General features: G+C 31.1%; 1 protein-coding gene across 2 annotated transcripts in view; it reads right to left on the bottom strand.

The window, feature by feature from the left end:
• The window catches only part of Patsas (palmitoyltransferase Patsas), a 113,599-nt gene that overhangs the window by 30,421 nt on the left and 61,321 nt on the right, over positions 1 to 21,857 (bottom strand). Inside the window, exon 4 of one of the 2 annotated variants that reach the window (XM_072529809.1) lies at positions 18,433 to 18,675. The exons of the other annotated variant lie outside the window; for it this stretch is intronic. Coding sequence (XP_072385910.1) covers positions 18,433 to 18,675 — 243 coding nt within the window. The remainder of the gene's footprint in view (positions 1 to 18,432; positions 18,676 to 21,857) is intronic. 2 annotated transcript variants of the gene reach the window in all.

The following is a 21,857-nucleotide window of genomic DNA, read 5'->3' as shown; positions in this document are numbered from 1 at the left end:
GTAAGATCTTGTTTTTGCATATAATTATTAATCAGTTTTTGGTCTATGTTCATATCAAATATTTTTCTTTAGTGTTAATGTGTCCATTTATAATATCTATAGGTTTTTGTTGAGTTACGGAGTATATTGAGTTATTATATCCTAAAATAGCATAAGGCATTTGATTTAAAATATCAATTTTTCCATCTGATTTGCTTCTAATTATTCGTAGGTGTTCTCTTAGAGTGGAATGAAATCTCTCTATAGATCCTTTAGATTGGGTACTATTTGTAGTAACATAATGAGTTTTTACTTTATGTATGTCGAAGAATTTTTGTACAACAGAGTTTTTTAATTGTGTGCCGCGGTCCATAGTTACGAGATCAAGAATTCCATGATGTGTCATGAAGGTTAGAAAAGCTCTTACAATTTCAGTACTTGTCAAAGCTGAAAGCAGGTATGCTTGACCGTATTTAGAAAATGTGTCTATTATAGTAAGAAAATTTTGGCCTTGACTTTGAAAAGTGGCTGCAAATATTATTTCAAATGGTTTTTTAGCCGTGGGTGTAATCATTAATTTTTGATTTGGCGGATTACGATCGTATTTATTTACTTGGCAAATATTGCAATTATTTAAAAAATCTGTTACATCTTGTTTTATTCCTGGCCAATAGTAGGTACGTTTGATTCTAGTTTCTGTTTCTAGAATACCTCGGTGATTGGTTTTTCCTTCATGAAATAACGTTATTTTTTCATGCTGTTCATCTTTGTCTACTAAATCTTTTAAGATGCTGTTACATTTTATTAACTTGTAGGCAGAATTTTTAAATGTGTTTTTTAACGTTTCTAATATTTCTGGTATAAAGGTGTCTTCTTTGAAGTACACAGCATATTTGTATTTTGGGTCAATGTAATTTTTGAATATATTAATAGTTTCCTGTACAATATTATTTTTTGAAATTTGGATATAAAGTCTTTTTCTGTTGGGAAATATTTTTTTAATTATTGGTTTGGCAGCTGAGTGTAAAACAGAATCAATTACAATTTGGTGATCAAAAACATTGAGATGTTTATCAGAAATGAGCATTCCTAGTATTGGATCTTCTATACTAGTATGTACAGTTTCTCCATCATCATTGTTATCTTCAATGTCGTTATTTTGGTCATTTCCTTGTTCTAGGTTTTCTTCGTTAATGTCGTCGTCGATATTTACAGCCATCGAAACGCTATCATCATCGTTCCTTGTCGGAGTCTTATTTTGTTCTTCCATGTATTTTAAAAATTCATTACAATAAATCTCTATTCTAGATAGGGAGTCTGCATTTGCATTGCAACTTCCTTTCTTGTATTTTTCCTCTAATATTTCTTCCTCTAATTTTCAACGCCATCTCACTAATCGTGAATTTGGTTCTTTTAGAGACATAAGCCACTGTAAAGGTTTATGGTCTTTCATAATTTTAAATTGTCTTCCAAATAGATAAGGTCTAAAATATTTAGTTGCCCATACTATCGCAAGAAGTTCTTTTTCTATAAAACTGTAGTTTTGGTCGGACTCGTTTAATGTTCTCTAGGCATAAGCTACTGGTTTGTCTTGACCATTTATCAGTTGAGACAATACGGCTCCTACTGCTACATTACTTGCATCAGTAGTTAATATAAAATCTTTATCAAAATCTGGATACTGTAGTATAGGTTCATTAATTAATTGATTTTTGCAATCTTCGAAACATTTTACAAATTCTGGAGTGTGTTCTATCTTAGCATCCTTTTTTAAACATTTCGTTAATGGTTTAGTTAATCTGGCAAAAACTTTTATAAATCTCCTGTAATATCCTAACAATCCTAAAAATCCTTTTGTCTCGCGTGCTGTTTTAGGAATTGGATATTTGACAATTGCATTAATTTAATCTGTGTTTGGTTTTACACCTTCTGTAGTTACAATATGACCAAGATAGGCTACTTCTTTTCTTAGAAATTCACACTTATCTAATTGTATTTTAAAATTATTGGTTTGAAAACGTTTAAAAACTTTTTCTAAATTTACAATATGCTCTTGTAGTGAGGTAGAAAAAAAATTGTATCGTCTAAGTAAACAAGACAGATGTCATCATGAAGACCTCGCAGAATATCGTCCATAACTCTCTGAAAAGTTGCAGGAGCATTCTTGAGTCCAAATGGCATACGAACATATTCATAATGTCCATTCTCAACATTGAAAGCTGTCTTGAAAATATCATCTGGGTGCATCTCAATCTGATGAAAACCACTAGCTAGATCAAGTGTACTAAAATAGTTGCATCTGCCTAATTTATCAAGTGTATCGATAATATTTGGTAATGGGAATTTGTCTGGAATTGTTTTCTCGTTCAGTTTCCTATAATCTACGACAATTCTCCATTTCTTTTTTCCTGATGCATCTGCTTTTTTGGGTACTACCCAGATAGGCGAGGACCAAGGTGAGTTGCTTGGTCTAATAATTCCTTGTTCTAACATTTTGTTTATTTGACTATTTACTTTTGGTTTATGAACAAAGGGGTATCTATACGATTTACTATAAATAGGTAGTTTATCCTTAGTTTTTATAAAATGCTTAACTCTATTTGTAAATGCAAGAGGTTTATCTTCGCTATGAAAAAGATTAGAATATTTATTACAACTTTTTAGAATAGTTTGTTTTTCTTCAGAATTCATATGAGATGTACAGATTAAATTTTCAATATTAAATTTTTCGATTTCGTCAGCAGGCACTATGTCTGCATGGAATAATTCATGACAATTTTCGTCAAAAGGAACAGTATCAATTGGAGCATCTAAGGTGACAAAAATTTCATCTTGTTTTCGGTTATAGATTTCGACTAGAGCAAAACCGTCTATTGCGTTCGAAAGACATGCAGGGATTTCACATTTTTGAATAGTTTGGTCAGGGATAAATATACATCCTGATTTTTGAAAAACTGGAATTTTTGCTACACTACAAGATAAGGGGTCCAATTTTTGTTTGAAGATTATTTTTAGGTCAGATTTCTAGTATGTTATAGGTATACTAGAATATGAAGTAGTTAATTGGGAATTTACGAAATCTAACTTAGCATTAAGATATTTTATGTTATCTAGTCCTAAAAGACCATCTAAACTTCTATGAAAATCAAAAAGATGGAACTTAATCCTACCTTCCTGATTAAATTCTGAAAAAATTGGGATTTCTCCACAAAAGTCCTTCTTTGTATTTTGAAATACTGCGGAAACAACAAAGGGTTCATAAAAGATATAATTTTTGTAGAAAAGGTTAGCTTTTTCGGGGTTTAAAAAAGATTTAGAGGAACCTGTATTTACCAGTAACTTTAATGGAGGATCATGAATCTGAATATATGGCAGTTCTCTTTTATTTGTGGAAAAATTTAATTCTATTAAGTCTGTTGGTTTTAAAAGATGCCGTCTTGAAAATTTTGATGATGCTCTCTTTAACAATATCATAAGTTTGTTGATGAGAAGTCTGAGGATTATTTTGGTAATCACTATTATTAATCGCTTCGTATTCAGTATTATATAGTTCTTCTAATGTAAAATTTTGATTTGGATTTCTAGGGTTGTGGAAATTATTCCTGAATTGGAGAGTACTATTTCTAGTAGTTGTACTCATAGAAGTAGATGTGTTTGGAGCAAAATTGGGATTTGATCGCCAAGCGTTCTGAGCTGGCTTGTTAGAGTTTTGAAAGCTATTTCTGAACTAGAAAATACTATTCCTAGTAGATGTACTCATGTTAGTGGATCTGTTGGGAACAAAATTTGGATTCGGTCGCCAAACATTTTGAGTTGGCTGATTAGAATTTTGGACATTATACTGATAGTTTTGGGGAGTGTTTCTTTGATACTGATGTGATTGTGAATGCTGAAAATATCTATTATTACGAGAATTTAAATGAAAGTTATAGTTTGGGTTTCTAGAATATTTGTTACTATTATTATTATTATTAGTATTAAAATTTCGACTTTTTTGATATTATTTAATATTATCTTCTTCTTTAATGAACTGTATAGCTTGCTCGATAGATTGTGGTCTCATTGCCCGAATTATGGGTCCTAAAAGTTCTCTTAAACCTGCTAAAAATGTTTTCAATGCTTGTTTGTTAAAGAAATCTCGTTTGTATGTACGTTCCTGATCAAGATGGTGTAAATCTATATAGTTACAAATAGAATTTAATAAATATAACACCTTTTCATGAAATTGATGTGATTCGTTTGGCTTTTGTTTAAGATTAACTAGATCCTAATTTAGACAATTTTCGTCTCTTTGATCAGCAAAATTTAAAATTAATATATTTTTTATACCATCCCAATCAGTATTGCCGCTAATCGCAATTATTTCTTCAGCTCTTCCTTCTAATTTATTTATTATACCGTTCAATAATAGACAATTTTGAAAGCTATTAGGATTAGTTGTATCAAAATAATGTTGTAAGATTGATTCGGTAGCATTTATAAATCGATAGTTTATTAATATTGCCATCAAAACGAGGAATAATGGCTAAATTTGCGATATCTAACTTAGGTACAATAATAGTAGCATTTGAAGTACTTGGTAAAGTCATTTTATTTTTATTTACTACTTTTCTTTCTTAATTACATTACAACTTTACCTTTTATTTTGTGATTTCATTATTGTTTTCTCGAGAGGTCATGTATGACGTACATGCACGCAACCTGTATTGTTGTATTAGGGATATTTGTGTTGATATAAGGCTCTGGCATAGTTCCAGCAGCATTCGTTATTGTGTTTTGTGGTCTTCTAATATGGTTTATTAGACCAAATAGAAGGGTTAAGCCTTTTTTAAGTGTTGATGTAAGACTCATGGCAGTCCCAGTAGCATTTGTTTGTGATCTAGTGTTCATGATATGGTATAAGCGGAGGTAAAAGCACTTGCGGTTGTCCATTGTGACGCTTTGTTATACAGAGGTGAAAGGACATGCCGCCGTTTATTGTGAATTTGTTTTGTATGTCGACTTTGTGAGACCACGTTCGTTAAACAGCTGAGACAGTTCTGGTACTACCGTTAAATGACCCACTAATAATCAAAAGTCTTATATTATTTTGATTCATTTGAAGTTTTGCTGAAGAATGGTGAACATTTCTTTGTGATTGGTATGACGACCGTGTTTGATTCAATTATCATGCGTTAAATGATGAGGTCTATTTTTTAACGCTTCTTTCTTATTTCCTTTCCAAACTGTGTCTTTTACCTTATAAGTTGTCATGAGAGAAACGGCTAGGGTAAAGAGTTTTGGAGTCGTCCGCCAGGTGATCTGTTGAGCTTCTAAGGAAGATAAGTATTAGTTTTCGCCTTTTGTATACTTTTTCTTTACTTTTATTACTTTTCTTGCCATTAAGTTTAAAATTTTTGTACAAAGTTGGATTCAATTAGGTGTTAAAATCTTTTACTGTTCAACTTCTATTGTTGTATTGTTGGTATGTGTCACATCCAACATCACGATTTTTTTTATTAGTGACGACGGACTGTAATACATGTTTCTGTTTCTTTAGAAGATTGTAATGATTCTTCGTTTCTTTGTAGGACTGTCATAACTCTTTTATTTCTTCGGAAGACTGTTACGATTGTTTTGTGTTTTTTTTTTTTGAAAATATTAGTTTGAGACTGAGTTGTTTGTGTATCGATTATGGCTTGTATGCCATATACCCGTTTCCTTTCTTCTTTTCCAAGATTGTATGTTAACGTTTTGGATTTATATTCTTTTTTTGGCCATCGTGGTTTCTTGTGTTAGTTCGATTTTCATCCAGTAGTTGGAAGTTCTAAAATTCATTGTTTGACTGTCATAGTCAATTTTATTATTGTTTGATGCTATTTTGGTTATCTACTTAGTGGATAACCATAGCGAAGCTTGCTTAAGCTACTTTGTTGGCCACCTGCCTTTGTTGAGCTGGAAGCATCCTTCTTTTCGCCTCCAGAAAGTTGAATACTGGTCTGTTCCACCTTTTTTGGTTAGGCTAGTGCCATTTTTATAGAAATCTGCCATTGATCGTTGTGCTGAAGAGCCAACGAACTGTACCTGGTGTCTATTCATCAAGTCGAGCATCATGTTTAATTTTGAAAGTTGTGATTTCTGTTTTTTTTTGTTTCATTCACTAGAGTCGGGATCAAATTTAACGTATTTCATGCTACCCCTTGTTACTCGCGCTATTATAATAGCTAGAAAATGCTACTGTTGTTCCAACCTGAATTCTGTTTGCCCTAAACGAAAACTGTTTCTGTTTGTTCAGTTTTCGCTCTTACGTGGGGGTATTGTAGCATTTTCGTTTTACCCCGTATATAAAAAACACCAAGAAAGATTCGTAATCTTTTTGCGTCTTTGAGATTAATAATATAAACATTTTTAAATATCTAAATATTACGGATCCCTTATAAACCGGCAAATTGTTGCTTAATTCGATGAGTTTTAGTTAAAAGAAGGTAATTTAATATTCAAAATGCTATTTGGCAGTCTTGGTATAGTAAGGTAGTTACTCACCTGTTTGTTGGATGCTGTATTCCGTGTTAAGGGATGTGAAAACAGCGTTTCTGAGGACTAATTGTGGCTTACATGGTTTTAAGTGAAAATTAGGCAGCCGAGTTTTGAAGAATACATATTGTTATCATCCAGGATAACCTGAAGCCCAGTTCGATGTTTGACCTCTCATAAGGTTTGTCCAGCTTCCATTTTGTGTCTCCCTTGGGTCGAATCCAGATCGTTGAAGTTTGTGTGGGACAGTGTTTTTGTATCCAATTTATACGTAACAAACTTTTTTAATAATTTAAAAGAAATTAATTATCCAGTGAAGAAGGTAGTTTTGTTAAATTTTTCTAAATAAACATTTTTCGTTAATATACTTTGCTTTTATGACAAATTAAAAAGTTTATAAATAAATATAAGTTTTATGGAACAGCTAATTGATATCATATTTTAACTTTCTTTTAAATAAAGTTAACCTTGATAATTAATTATTAATTTAGAAAAGTTTGACATTTCATTTCAAAATATGATAGTCAGTATATCCTTTTTTGTCTTTTGGGATATAACCAAAATTTTAAAGTCTGTTTTATGTGAATTAAAAATAAATTTTCTCTTTAAACCCAGAGTTTAAAATTATTTCTTTTAAAAAGATATCCACCCTTAAAATTGTTTAGGAAAGAAAAACCTTTATAATTATCAAGAGGATTCTTTTAAATGGCGTCCTATTTTAAATAGTTTTAAATAGTTTAGGAATCTTCTTGTGTAGTGGTGTAGTGTTGCCTTGGACATTTTTTTAGTGTCTTCCAGTCCCTGAAATAAAGAAATCCTTATCCACGACCTAGCTCTTTAACCAAAACACGAGTGGCGATTCGCAAACGTTTCAATTTTTTCCCCCTTTCTCCAAGCCCAGTAATTATTCAGTCCCCCTTTCAACTCACTATAAGCGAATATTAAATTGTTACAACTTTGCTCCAAAATAAACTGTTTTAACGTTTTAATCAAGGAAAGTAGAAAAGAAATCACCGTTTTTTGTATATTTTTAATATTTTTTATTTATTTTAATATTGTTATTATCTATTTCTACAAAAATCCAAATGTCACTTCTACACTTTGCACAGAGGAAGAAATAGAATTAATCAATTTCCTAACAGCAACGTTTCAAATGGATCTACCTCGCATAAAATACATATACTGCAAACCAAGTAAAACAAACAATAATGAAAGAAATCAACATAAAAAGCTCCTGCTTTTGACTTAATCTCCGGCAAGATTCTGAAGGAAGTCTTGATAAGTACATAAAACAAGTACCTTTTATATTCTGCAATTCTGCTTTTAAATTAGCACCCTAGCACCTGGAAGGTGGCACATTTCCTAATAATCCTCAAATCCGGAAAAGCCAGAAAATTTATCTTTCTACAGGCCTATAAGTCTTCTGCCTATGCTTAGCAAACTCTTTGAGAACATGTACGTGAAAAGGCTAAAATTGATGAGATAAAATAATTCCAGACGATCAATTTGGTTTCCGTGACAAGCACAGATCTATTTATAACAAGTGCATCGACTGGTTAAGAAAATAAACAAAGATAAACACGAAAAATTATTATTAAGCAGCTTTTATTAACATAACTCAGACATTCGATAAGGTTCATCAGAGTTGTCAGGTTTGAAAACAGACACTTCCTGGTAAAACAAAGAACCGAGTACACTGAAATATATCCTATATATTTAGGGGTCCCGTAAGGCAACGTTCTTTCGCCCAACACTGTATCTCTTATATACAGCGGATATTCCAACAACAAAAACAACTACATTAACAACATATTGAACGTAAATTAAGTAATATATATTGGCTCACTCGCCACAAATCAAAATTGTCATTGGATAATAATATTTGATTATATAACTACATCCGTAAGCCCATTTGGACCTACGAAATCCAGTTATGGGGCAACGCCAGTGTCTCCAATATAAACATTTTACAGAGATTCCAAAATAAGGTGCTTGGCACCATGGTCAACACGCCGTATAGCCCAGTCTGGTTAAAAAAAAAGGTCGAAAAATGTTTCACAGATATCTGAAGCTTTTAAGACATAGGTGGGGGTTACTAGATGACGAATAGATGAAAAAATACTCCTATTTTTACCTTGCGTTTTTTTTTTAAACAATAAATTATGGTCACAATTTGATTTTTTTGTCTATAAGTTTTTTCCCTTATATTTTAAATAAACAATATTTATATCATTTTTTTATATCAAGATTTTCCCGTTTTTTCAATTAAAATTCATAAATAATTTACGAGATATTTGCAAAAAAGCAGTTTTTTTGCACTAATTTATAAATTGTATTAATTTTTTTATTAACAAAATAAAATATTATTAATACATTTAAACATCGAGGAATTACCGTCTTTTAAATTTGTGCGAAATTTCCCCCCGATCGGTCAAATAGTTTAAAAGTTATTTAATTTGTTTATTCCTGAGGCTAATTATTTAAACTATTGAACTTGCCCTGTGCATGATGCTAGACACATTTAGCAAATTTCATAGGATTCTTTAGGACTTAGACTATCTCAGAAGTTAAATGCATATTGCGTTTTCATCGAAATTATTTATAAAATAAACGTTTGAAAAAGGGGTATGTTTTTTACTTATAAACAATTGTAATAACTTCTATATTTTTCAAGCTACGGACTTGTACGTACAACCATTGGATAGCTGGTAAAAAAATTTAAAAATAAAAAACATTCTATGACCAATAGGGACGAAGTTAGCGACTATTTTTTTTTAAATCATATCTCCATTGTTTATAAACATTAAGAAGTCAAATTTGCACAAATTTTGAATAAAAATCTAAACTTTATATTGAAACTTATAGCTATAAAATTCATCTAATTTCTCGAAACTTACAGCCCTTCGAAATGAAGATACTTTCGAAAGATCAACATAGGAAAGTGAAGAAGAACTTCAAATTGTAGGAAAAATTTACATTATCTCGGCTCCCATTGCAGCTGGAAGCCTCTTTTTTATTCTGGGGTAGCTCGTCGAAATATGAATAACTACATAGTGTTCACTAGCCGGAAAATATGGAAAACCTCGGAAAAATTGAGTCCATTTGAAATTCACCGTAAGTTCTAAATTTTTTTTTTAATTTGGCTGGAATAATCTGTCGCAGCATTAATAATGATTACATAATTTTCACCCCCCATAAATCTCGGAAAATCCCGGAAAATCAACATATATTTTTTCATTTTATATCAATGATGTAATAATACTTATATATTTTATTAATTAAATTTCAGGTAATTTTTTACAATATATTAATATATTTCTTATATTAATTATAATTGTTTGTATTTTTATACGTAAAAATATTGATTTTTATTCTATTTTTCGTACACATATGATATACAATATTAATCTAATCTGCGTTACTGCTTTGATAAAATAAGTCGATTTTTTCATCACTTGTCTTATGTCTCATCAAACGTAACTGTACCGAGGTTGCAGCATATTTTCTCTCCTTCTTCTTCCTCAGTACAATTTATGCAAAAGTTCGTTTAAACCACGTTTTCTGCACCCACATCTAGTAGTTTTGCAACATGTGGTGCATTTGCAATTAATCTGCTTTAATGTCTCTTCGAGAATTAAATTATCTAAAGTATAAATTGGTTTAAAACCAGTGGCACTTTGTCTCCAACCATAGGCACAAGCATCTAACTTATTACCTAACCACATTTGTAATTGATAGTAAACCCGAAGAACATGCTGTTTGGCTGCACCTTCATTTGGTGGCAAAGTTTCTAGTTTAAAAGATGATTTACCGATATTTCTGTTTAATTGTAAGTATCTTAAATCATTTAAAGAAATTGTATTGTTGTGTTTTTTTTTATAATTTATATCAACTGCAGTAGAGTATAGAACCACAATCACCTCACAACCAATTCTCATTATATTTTCTTTACTTGCGTTGGAATCGTAGAAAATATCCATGAAACTAAGAGTTTCTTCGTTTGCCTTGATTAATGTAAATTTCCCCTGATTATAAAAGAATGAAGTGGTATCTTATCCAGTGAAAATATACAAAAAGCCGACGTAATTTCTTAAATGAGGGTGTTGAAAACTGTTACAGCCATAAAGTGTGGATTTATCCTTTTCACCTTTCTTCTCAAAAAATATATTCATGTCTGGAGAATAAAGTCGAGTCATAATCACGAGTAAGTCAGTGTCATTACCTATTATTACTGTACTCATTTCTGGTTCATTTCTGTACTACTGTAGAGCTGTTTGTACGATGAGCAAGTCAGCATCTTCCTCTGCGACTTTAGTTCGATACCCAGCTTTGTTTAATTCTATACATAATAATTCTATTAGCCGCTCTTTATTTTTGGAAACTGGTAAAAAAACTTTTTGCTTTATATTTATCGTTGTATTTACGTCGAATTTATTTCCGGTGCAGATACACCCTCCATATTTCGACGTAGTCATTCACAACTTTTTATTCCAGGGGTGTCATATCCATCGAAAACGATAATAGTGTTCTTAGCATAATCTCTTTGTACGTAAGACACATATCCTCCGACAATTTCAGCTACTTTAGAAAGCGAACCGCATACGAAACGTAATAATAAGTATCCTCCGTCGATTATATGCCAAATATTATCTGTTGTTATTGCTGTAATTTCATTAAATAAGCTACAAAATGCAGACTTTTGCGATTTACGCCTACCACCTTCATTAAATAAAGACAGAGGGAATGGGGCCAGTTCATACTGTAACTTACTTTTCTTTGAAATATTAGTAGAGGATTGATAGGTATGGTCATATTATGACAATTGATATTTTTATTTCCAACGACCCCCGAGGCAATAGATGTTACGTAATCACTTTGTTGAAAAGGATCGTGCGTCGAAAAAATTCTTTGATTTTAACCAAATCTGTGGCATCTCTACGCATTCTAGATGATGGACATTCAACATGCTCCTCGGAAGTTTGGAAATTGGTCATGCAAAATCTCTCCATTTCATTACATATTTCAAGAGAAATTATGGAGCCAGCAATCCATTTGGCTACAACGCTGTCTGTGATTCCTCTACCATGAGTAATACCACCCACCAACTTGATTGCTTTCATTAAAACTTGTTCTATCGTCATGTCACTCCATACGCCACACCAAAATTTAGAAGATCTTCTTATAATGAACCAACCTTTATGGCAAAAATTATAGTACTCGACCATATCCATTATATTTGGCAGTTGGTACATATCCTGTAAATACAAATGACAGGACTTTCCTCCACTTTCCTATGTCGATCTTTCGAAAGTAACTTCGTTTCGAAAGGCTGTAAGTTTCGAAAAATTGGATGAATTTTATAGCTTTAAGTTTCGATATAAAAGTTAGATTTTCATCCAAAATTTGTGCAAATTTTACTTCTTAATGTCTATAAACAATGGAGATATCATTTTAAAAAAAATAGTCGCTTACTTCGTCCCTATTGGTCATAGAAGGTTTATTTTTTTTAATGTGAGTTTTTTTGACCAGCTATCCAATGGTTGTACGTACAAGTCTGTAGCTTGAAAAATATAGAAGTTATTACAATTTTTTATAAGTAAAAAACATACCCCTTTTTCAAACGTTTATTTTGTAAATAATTTCGATGAAAACGCAATATGCATTTAACTTCTGAGATAGTCTAAGTCTTAAAGAATCCTATGAAATTTGCTAAATGTGTCTAGCATCATGCATAGGGCAAGCTCAATAGTTTAAATAATTAGCCTCAGGGATAAACAAATTAAATAACTTTTAAACTATTTGACCGATCGAGGGGAAATTTCGCACAAATTTAAAGGACAGTAATTCCTCGATGTTTAAATATGTATTAATAACATTTTATTTTGTTAATAAAAAAAGTCAATTAAATTTATAAAAAAGTGCAAAAAAACTGCTTTTTTGCAAATATCTCCGTAAATTATTTATCAATTTTAATTGAAAAAAACAGGAAAATAAAGATATTCTTGATATAAAAAAATTATATAAATAGGTATTGTTTATTTAAAATATAAGGGAAAAAACTTATAGACAAAAAATCAAATTGTGACCATACATTATTGTTAAAAAAAAACGGAAGGTAAAAATAGGAGTATCTTTTCATCTATTCGTCATCTAGTAATCCCCACCTATGTCTTAAAAGCTTCAGATATATGCGAAAAATTTTGCCGTGAAATCGATGATTTTTGCATAACCAGACTGGGCTAGTATTATGTATCGAACGAGGTGATTCAACACGACATCCCTCTAGAATTCGTCAAAGAAGCCATACAACGTTTTAGTGCGAAATACAGTGAACGAGTGCTTGTGCATTTTAATATGTTGGCCAGACAATTAAATGTGGACGACGCTTCCGTGCGTAGACTAAAACGATTACTGCGATCCGACCTGTCTTCAGGTCCCAATAAAAGTTAGTGAAGTGCTATCGGATTAATAAAATCTTAATTTTAGATTAGTTTTAAGGAACTTACTCACTGGAGTAACTCTCTACATGTCATTAGATTTAAAAAATAAATGCTTATTGTCCATGTGGGCAGATTGCTGAACTCATTGGAGTTAAATAATAAAAAAAGCTATTTTCCTAGACATAGCACAAGCATTCGATACAGTGAGGCACAGCGGCTTGTTACTAAAACTCAAAAGATATCTTTCCATCTACTATGTTAAGCTAATTCACTCATATTTGGAAGACAAAACTTTTTAAGTTAAACAGAAAGGCGAATATTCACAACTACGACCCATCAGAGCAGGGATCACACAAGTTCTGGGACCCATACTATATTTGTTATATATTTGCAACATCTCTGTTACTATAAATATTAAATTGGCCACATTTTCGTACAAAACTGCAATACTAACGGTTGGTAAACAATTCGAATAAACAACTAGGTACCTTCAAAATGCAGTATACAATTTTATTGGAATAATAAATGGCATATAAAAATTAATCCTATGTCTATCTTTTATGTCTTCTACAAGTGAAGAAGACATAGAAGATCTACAGATTGATGAGAACATAACAATCAAAGAAAAGGATAAATTCAAATACTTGGGGTTTATAATCACGAAAAAGGCAACAACAAAGGAAGAAATTACACAAAGATTAGGACAAACAAGAACAGCAATCCGACAACTTAACTCAGTATGGTGCGATAGATACCTAAATATGAACACAAAAACACGGATTTATAAAACATTAGTGCGAAGTATTATGACATATGGGGCTGAAAATTGGATCATAAACAAGAAAAACAGCAGTAAGATAGTAGCAACAGAGATGGAATGCCTGCGAAGATGCTGCAGAGTAACAAGAATGGATAGGAGAAGTAATGACGAAATAAAGCAAAGAACATCAATAGAAACAGACATACTAACATATATAGAACAAAAAAGACTAAAGTGGTATGGACATGTAAGAAGAACTAGCGACAGCAGATGGATAAAGAGAATAACCGAATGGAGCCCAATAGGAAGGAGGAAAAGAGGACGACCCCGAAAATCCTGAAGGAACGAAGTAGACGGCGCCATGAGTAAGAGAGGCCTAAACGATGGGAAAACAGAGAGAGATGGAACCGGTTGAGCGAGGGAAGACAGTGAATACTGTAGAATCCCTGAATATATATATATATATATATATATATATATATATATATATATATATATATATATATATATATATATATATACAGGGTGGTCCTTAAGTAATTGTACAAAAAGAAACAGTAGATTCTACACTTTAAAATATTACGATTTAAGCCAAATTGCTTTAATAAAATGTTGATATTAAGAAAGATATAGGGTGTTAAAGTGCAAAATTAAAATTTTATTTTTCGCTATAACTTTAATGTTTGTAAACATTTATGTATAAAAATTTACAACTGGATACTTTTAAATATAAGAAATTAAAATTTAATGCATACTTTGATTTAACTCATAGAGGGCGCCACTTATGCCACATATGTGGTATAAATTTGCACTTAACATTTTTGCTCTTTAAGTTATCTGTATTTGGGATAAAAAATATTAAAGATTCAATATTTTAACAAAAAAAAGGTATACTTGTTAATAACTTCAAAACTCAACAGTTTTCGAGATAATCGCATTTTAAAAATCAGCTGCATAGTTCTGATATAAGGCAATTACTCCAGGCAATGAAGAAAAAATAGACAAAAACATTAATACTTCTGAATTTTGGTATAAAATACCTTCACCTAAAGTTAATAGTAAACGAAATATTAAATAAAATAAGTATATCAGCAGGATAATTAATAATAGGATTTGACAAAATAATAGAATAATAGGATTTTACATCAAACATTTTACATTTTATGTTAAATTAAAGTCATAATCAAAACATTTTGTTTACAAACCAAATTAAGAAATAGTTAAACTAAATAACATAACTTTTTGTAAAAGTAAGTGTTCGATATGTCCACCATTTTCTTTAATTAATTTGTCAATATATTCCATAAAAGATCGTCTCATATTAAATAGCATCATTGGTTCTAAAGAAACTGCTGCAGTATTTATTTCTTCCCATAGTTGGTTGATAATGTTTATGGGATTCTTATAGACACGTTGTTTTAATGCGCCCCATACACCAAAATCAAGCGGATTAAATTCGGGGCTATGTGGTGGCCATAATGTATAATGGATGAATATATCGATGACATTACTTATTTATTTGATTACGTTACAGCCTATGAGTAACTATAATTACAACAAATGGACTATTATGATTTAATAATGAACTAATATTATGCTGAACTAAATTGCCTGTGTGTTTACTAGATTTATAACAATATCGATTATTAGGATAATGATGATGTTTTTGTAAAAATGCTGAGTCTTTCAGGTTAGATTTGTAGCAAAAGTATTATAAAACAGGACACATATGTGTTATTAAATACCTGTGCTCTAGTTTCTATTTGTCCTAATAAAAATGGGTAAACAATTTACGTAATGAACAATAAGTATTCTTTTGGGATTTTTTATGAATTATATAATTATATCAATATCTCACCACATTGCCAAGAAATATTATGACAACAACGACCAATCCAACGTTCAGAAAAGTTGTATTTAAGTATGTTGCATAAACCACATATTTTGGGTTTTTAGCATTTTAAAATAGAGAAAAAGTAATACAACGCCATTATAGAAACTTAAGAAGCGATAGCAAAGGAAAATTGTAAACATGATGACGGCCAACGTCTGAATACGAACACGGCACCTAAAGAAGGAGATGAAATATCTTTTCTCCAATAAGACATTGGACATATTAAAAAAGCATTTTTAGATGTTATATTATCATCTTTGAGTTGTTTTAATAAGAATAAACTATGAATTAGGCTTATCTACAGGTATTCAGTGCTTTACCGCACAAATATCATACTAAGAATTATTGTGCAGCTGATTTATAAAATGCATTTATCTCGAAAACTGTTAAATTTTTAGGTTACTATAAAGTATAGCTTTTCTTTGTAAAAATAATGTATCTTTAATATTTTTTAACACAAATAGAGCTAACTTAAAGAGCAAAAAAGTTAAGCGCTAATTTATGCCACACATGTGGCATATGTGGCGCCCCCTATTAGTTACATTAAAGGTAGGTATAAAATTATAATTTATCCTACTCAAAAGCATCCAACTGTAAATTTTTGTTTAAAAATATTTACAAACGTAAAAGTTATAGCGAAAAATAAAATTTTAAATTTCTTTTTAACATCCTGTATCTTTCTTAATATCAACATTTTATTAAAGCAAGGTGGCTTAAATCGTAATATTTTAAAGTGCAGAATCTACGGTTTCTGTTTGTACAATTACTTAAGGACCACCCTGTATATATATATTATATACAGGGTGACTCATAACTATTGGGACATAGACTAAGGGCAGGTTATTTGAAACAAAATATGGCTATTGGGCCAAATATGTCTTAATAAAATGTTGCTGAGAAAAAAGATACAGGGTGTTAAAGTTAATTTTTGTTTTTCGTTTTTTGCTAATAGTTTCCCTGTATATTTATAAATTGCTATCAAAATTGGCACAGAGGCATAATCTTAGACAAGAAATAGTATTTTATTTACAATTTTACGTTTTGTCATAGAGGGCGCCACGTGGATCATTCCTAATGATCAAATTGAGTCTAAACTTTTTCTGATGAAACTTTTTAGTAATTTTTATTAGAAAATATGACGTAAACATCATTTTTACGTAAATAAATAAATTTTCTTGTATTAATTTATATAAATATATATATATATATATATATATATATATATATATATATATATATATATATATATATATAAATGTTTTTGATGGGTTGGAGTCAATAAAATTTATAATTATATTATTTCTTTATAATTTATATATGAAACTTGAAAAATATCACATTTTTATTTAATTTTCCATATATCTGTTGCATTTTTTCAGACATCTATCAATGGTGAATAAATCTTCTTCTTTTTTGTTGCTAAACAAAAAAGAATTTTTAAACAAAATTTTATTTTTGACAATATAATTGTCAAAGGTAAAAATTTTAAGTTGGCATTTATGACATTGAGGCTTATTTGTAATTGGTTGCTACTTTAAACTATTTATAAATTCAATTATTTTTGTTAAGCAAATGTTTTCAAAATTATTAAAATTTCAGGGAAGAATTTATTAGATAAGGGCATTTAGTATTAATTCTTTTTGAAATGTATTTGCAGCAATTTTATTAACGAAACGAATTTTATTTGGTGAGTTAACAAAAAAATGTTTTTCTTTCTAGTTCAACTTTGTAAGATATTTTGTCTTTTTTAGCAGCTCTTGATAAGAATTGTAAACACAATTGAAAGCTCGAGATATTAAATAGTTAACCAATAGCCCCTTTTATTGACTCCAACCCATCAAAAACATTTATATATTTTTTCCAAATCAGAGTCACAAGTACTTCTTTTTTCTTACTCTTATATATATATATATATATATATATATATATATATATATATATATATATATATATATATATATATATATATATATATATATATATAAGTTAAAACAAGAAAATTAGCCTATATCGATTTCATTAACAAAAAAAAAAATTAAGTATCAGCCAGTAAGACTAAACAATAAAATCATGCCGTGCAAAAATAGATTTAATTACCTAGGGCTACATTTGAATAACAAATTAAAGTAACAGGAAGATATCAGACAGAAAACTGAAGAATTAAAACTGAAATACAAGAAGAAATATTAATTATTAGGAAGAAGCTCACAACTTTTAATAAAAACAGGAATTAGTTTACAAAACAGGCTCAAACCAATAATATGGTCCTATGGACTACAAAGTAATTATGTCTGCCTTCAAAGAGTCCAAAACAGGATACCAAGGAACATGGTCAATTTTCCATGGTACATCCTCAACAAAGACCTACATCGCATCGGGAACTCTATATAGTAACAATATAAGAAGAAATAAAGAAGATTGCCAAGGATCACGAAAACGATTCAATAACCATATAAACAGGGAAGTGAGTAAAACTTAAACCTTTCATACATGTGTGATAGTGATAAATGTATAAACGTGAGCCTACTAGCCATAACAGTGAAGAGTGCAACATTAAATTATTAGATTATTAAGTGAACCATTGGGTCAATACCTAGGACACTAACATAGCAGATTAGTTATACGTAAACGATTATAAAATTTCAAAAACAAACTTTTGTTTTAATTGTGTTAGTGTTATTTTATTAATAAACTGCATATGAATATTTTTTTTTGGAATTGAATTAAACTGCATTTAAATATTGGTTGCACCTATGCTCCATTGTATACTGTTTTCAGCAACAATAAATTATTATAAATTTAGCAGACAAATACCAATAGACAGAAGAAACGTGTTTTATACGTACCCTAATTATATACATTGGATATCCCCATAGCAAAACTGAGCTCATAAAAAATATTAAAGGTGCTTTCGAATTGCCAGCTTTGCCAAAAAGTAAACCCCACACTTCATTTAATGGAGGGAACCAACTGGAACGGCGTTTCTTTTCGGTGTGTAAAAGTTCTACTATATCATTGTGTCTATGACTTTGAGCAAGCATTAGGGGCGTCTTATCATTTTTATCTAACGGTTCTAGGTTGATGTTACTCTAAAAATAATAATTAGTAATCAAGAATTAGTCATAACTTATACCTTTTTTGATTAATTTTATTTCTTTCAATGTATTGCCAAATTTTTTTGTTGTCTAATGCTCTATTTTTTTTCCATATTTTAAGAAACGTATGTTATTGAGAAAAAAATTTTATCGGTTAATAAGACTTTTTTGGTAGAATTGGTCCGTGTTAAGCTTAACACACGTACGAAAAGTTCTGCTAGAATTGATAATAATACCACGAGCTGCAATTTTTAAATATTATTGAAAAAAAAATCAATTCTTTTAAATAATGAGGACTTATCTAATCATACGACTTCAAAGAGTTAAAAAAAAAATTAATATTCCACGCACCTTCGTAAGGGTAATAGTTAGATTGTACCATGAAACGAGAAGTGTTGATAGAAGGCAACAATTTTGTTATCCTAGGGTTACAGATAAATTCAAAATGTGTCTTAACTTCATTTCAATTTTTTGATATGATTATTTTATGCTTGTTGTCTTCCGTCACTGGTTTTGCTTACATAAATCATACCAATTCCATCTATTCTTTTATATATGCTAATATTCTTTTTTTGGCGATGTTTGTCTATATATTCTCATTTTTTTTCTGTCCATTCTTGTTAATATACATCTTCGAAAGCAACCCTCCAAGGATCGGTTGAACTTTCACATTGGAAGGCTCAGGTTCGTCTTAGTAGTAGATATTGTAAGCGGACATGGCAGATAAGCTAAATACCTCTCAGTGAAGTGTTAGGCAAAACTGGATTCTGAAGATGAGCACCGCATCATACTGCTTAACAACTACCTCAAAATCATGCGGATAGCCCTTCTACCATTTCGTTGCAGAAGAGAGGATCGTCATCTTCGGTCCTGTTAGCTGATTAGGATCCGGAATAGGTCGCCGAATCTTACTACCGGGTTCTCCCGTAGACACTCTGTCAATAAGTCGATGATTGAACGAAGAAGTACTCTACGATGTAGGATCTTATCTTAATTAACCGGCCAACTGGACGAAAATCATAAAAAGTTAGCAAATTTCATCAGCCTTCAACTACCAAAGGGTAAGCTCCCAGAAATAGAATCTGATACCGGTGAAACAATTACCGGAAAAAATAACCACTATTTTGAACCATTCTCTTAAGTTTCTTCGCCAAGATTTTCCTTTTTGCTAAACCTTTTCTACTTTTAACTTTGCTTTTCGCTATATGATGTGGCAGACTGTACTTATTATTACGGAAAACATGGCCAAGATATGACGCTTTCTTCCTTTTAACGGTTGTTAATAATTCCATCTTTTTACCCACTCCTCTTAATACCTCTGTGTTGGTCACTTTGTCTTTCCAAGGTATTCTCAGTATGAGTCGCTATAGCTATATTTTTACACCTAGCAAAAATATTCAAGCTGAAATTCATGTAAGGTTCTATTTCAAAAGAATTTGTATGAATTTCATCTTGGGTTCTATTTCAAAAGAATGGCGACATATTATACCGTGCTTTATTTCTAAGTATGGTAAACGCTCTCAAGAAATCAAACTTATATAGACTTATTAGATATTATGGAAAATACTAAACACATATAACGACCAAAAAACAAAAGGAAGGTTTCATCTCCACTAGTGGGACCCACTTAATTTTCGTATACCGTATAAACAGTTACCACGGTTGGGCTGTGGAGGAGTGTGGCTAATAGAAGATGGTGAATGCACTGATCATTGGCAACACGGTTACAGAAAACACGATACTAAGTTCCGGGCTTCAATCTGATAGAGGTGTCTTGGTCAGGGTTTAACAGATCTACGAATCTACGATCTACGATCAAGAGAACACGAAATGATCTAGTCTTTATTTTCATAGTGGAGGGCAACAACGAAGTACCAACCCTGTTTATGACCGATATATGCGAATTATTCCTAGACGAAGCCCAAAATATACTGCTTCGTGCATCAACAGAATATTGTGTAACGCCACTGGAAGAATAATTTTAAACCAAATCGTTAGAAGAAGGTTTTATATGACTGACTTAAGAGTAAGAAGACGTTCATCTCATCTAGTACTAACCAGGGAACATCGTGAATCGAGAAGACTATGGACTGAAGAACACCGTAACTAGACAATTTTCGAATGTAGAAACTGTTTTTTTACAGATGAGTCTAGATTTCATATAAACAGTTCCGATGATTGTATTTTGATTTGGAGGAAACGAGAACAGACGTATAATAAACATTGTAGGGTGCCTACAGCTGCTTTTGGGGGAGACTCTATTTGCGTTTGGGGTGATAATTGTTTTGACGGCCTCGCCGACTTAGTGGTTTTGACAAAATGCTACTATGACGGCTCAGAAATTATAGAGATATGGTTATAGAACCAATTATTGTACCATTTGTGAGTGCAATTGGAAAAAGTTTTATTCTTATTGACGACAATGCCTGTCCCCACCGTGCAAGAATTGCACAACTAAAAATGGGTTAGATAATACTGTGAATACACTTCAACAAGTAAGTGAAGCTGTGTAGCACACATGAACAACAACGAATCAAAATTTTTTTAATGCTTAAGTGAGCCTATGCCTAATAGTGTAAGAAGTTTAATTTGTTCACGATGAGGTCCAACAAAATATTAAAATTTTTTATTTTAGTTTTGTACATCAATTACCTTCGTTATCGTCAAGAATTGCAATGTCTCTGAGTTTTGACAAGAATATAAATTTGGAGGGGAGAATCCGTCAGTAGCCCGAATATACTCAGTTCCATTTTGTTAGCAGAAGCAAACAGATTAGACGCATATCAATTACACTGGTGTAGGACTTATTAATCCGGTTCCGTTACAATGGAATTTAAATCAAAAGTTCATCGTAAAGTTTTGAGTGGTCAATCTCGTGAAATTATAGCAAATGTGATATATTTTATGAAACGAGAAGCGGAGGCTAAACATCCGATAATAGAACTAACGAAAATTCAAGAACGTGTTTCGCGCGCAACGGGTGTTAGTGTTGGTTCTGTAAAGCAAATTTCAAAGGAAACGAGATCAGTTGAAGATGGTGAAAGTGATTCATTTCATACACCTAATATTAAAAGACAAAAAAGTGCGACCAAAACTAAGTTGGATAATATGGATAAGGAAATTCTTCGGAGATTTGTAATACATTTTCACGTCCACGAAAAAAAAGTTCCTACGTT

Source organism: Diabrotica undecimpunctata, chromosome 4 (genome assembly GCF_040954645.1).
Source record: "Diabrotica undecimpunctata isolate CICGRU chromosome 4, icDiaUnde3, whole genome shotgun sequence".
In the NCBI taxonomy this organism is placed as follows: domain Eukaryota; kingdom Metazoa; phylum Arthropoda; class Insecta; order Coleoptera; family Chrysomelidae; genus Diabrotica; species Diabrotica undecimpunctata.
Note: the sequence above shows the minus strand (reverse complement) of the source record. Positions and strands in the feature narration are given on the sequence as shown.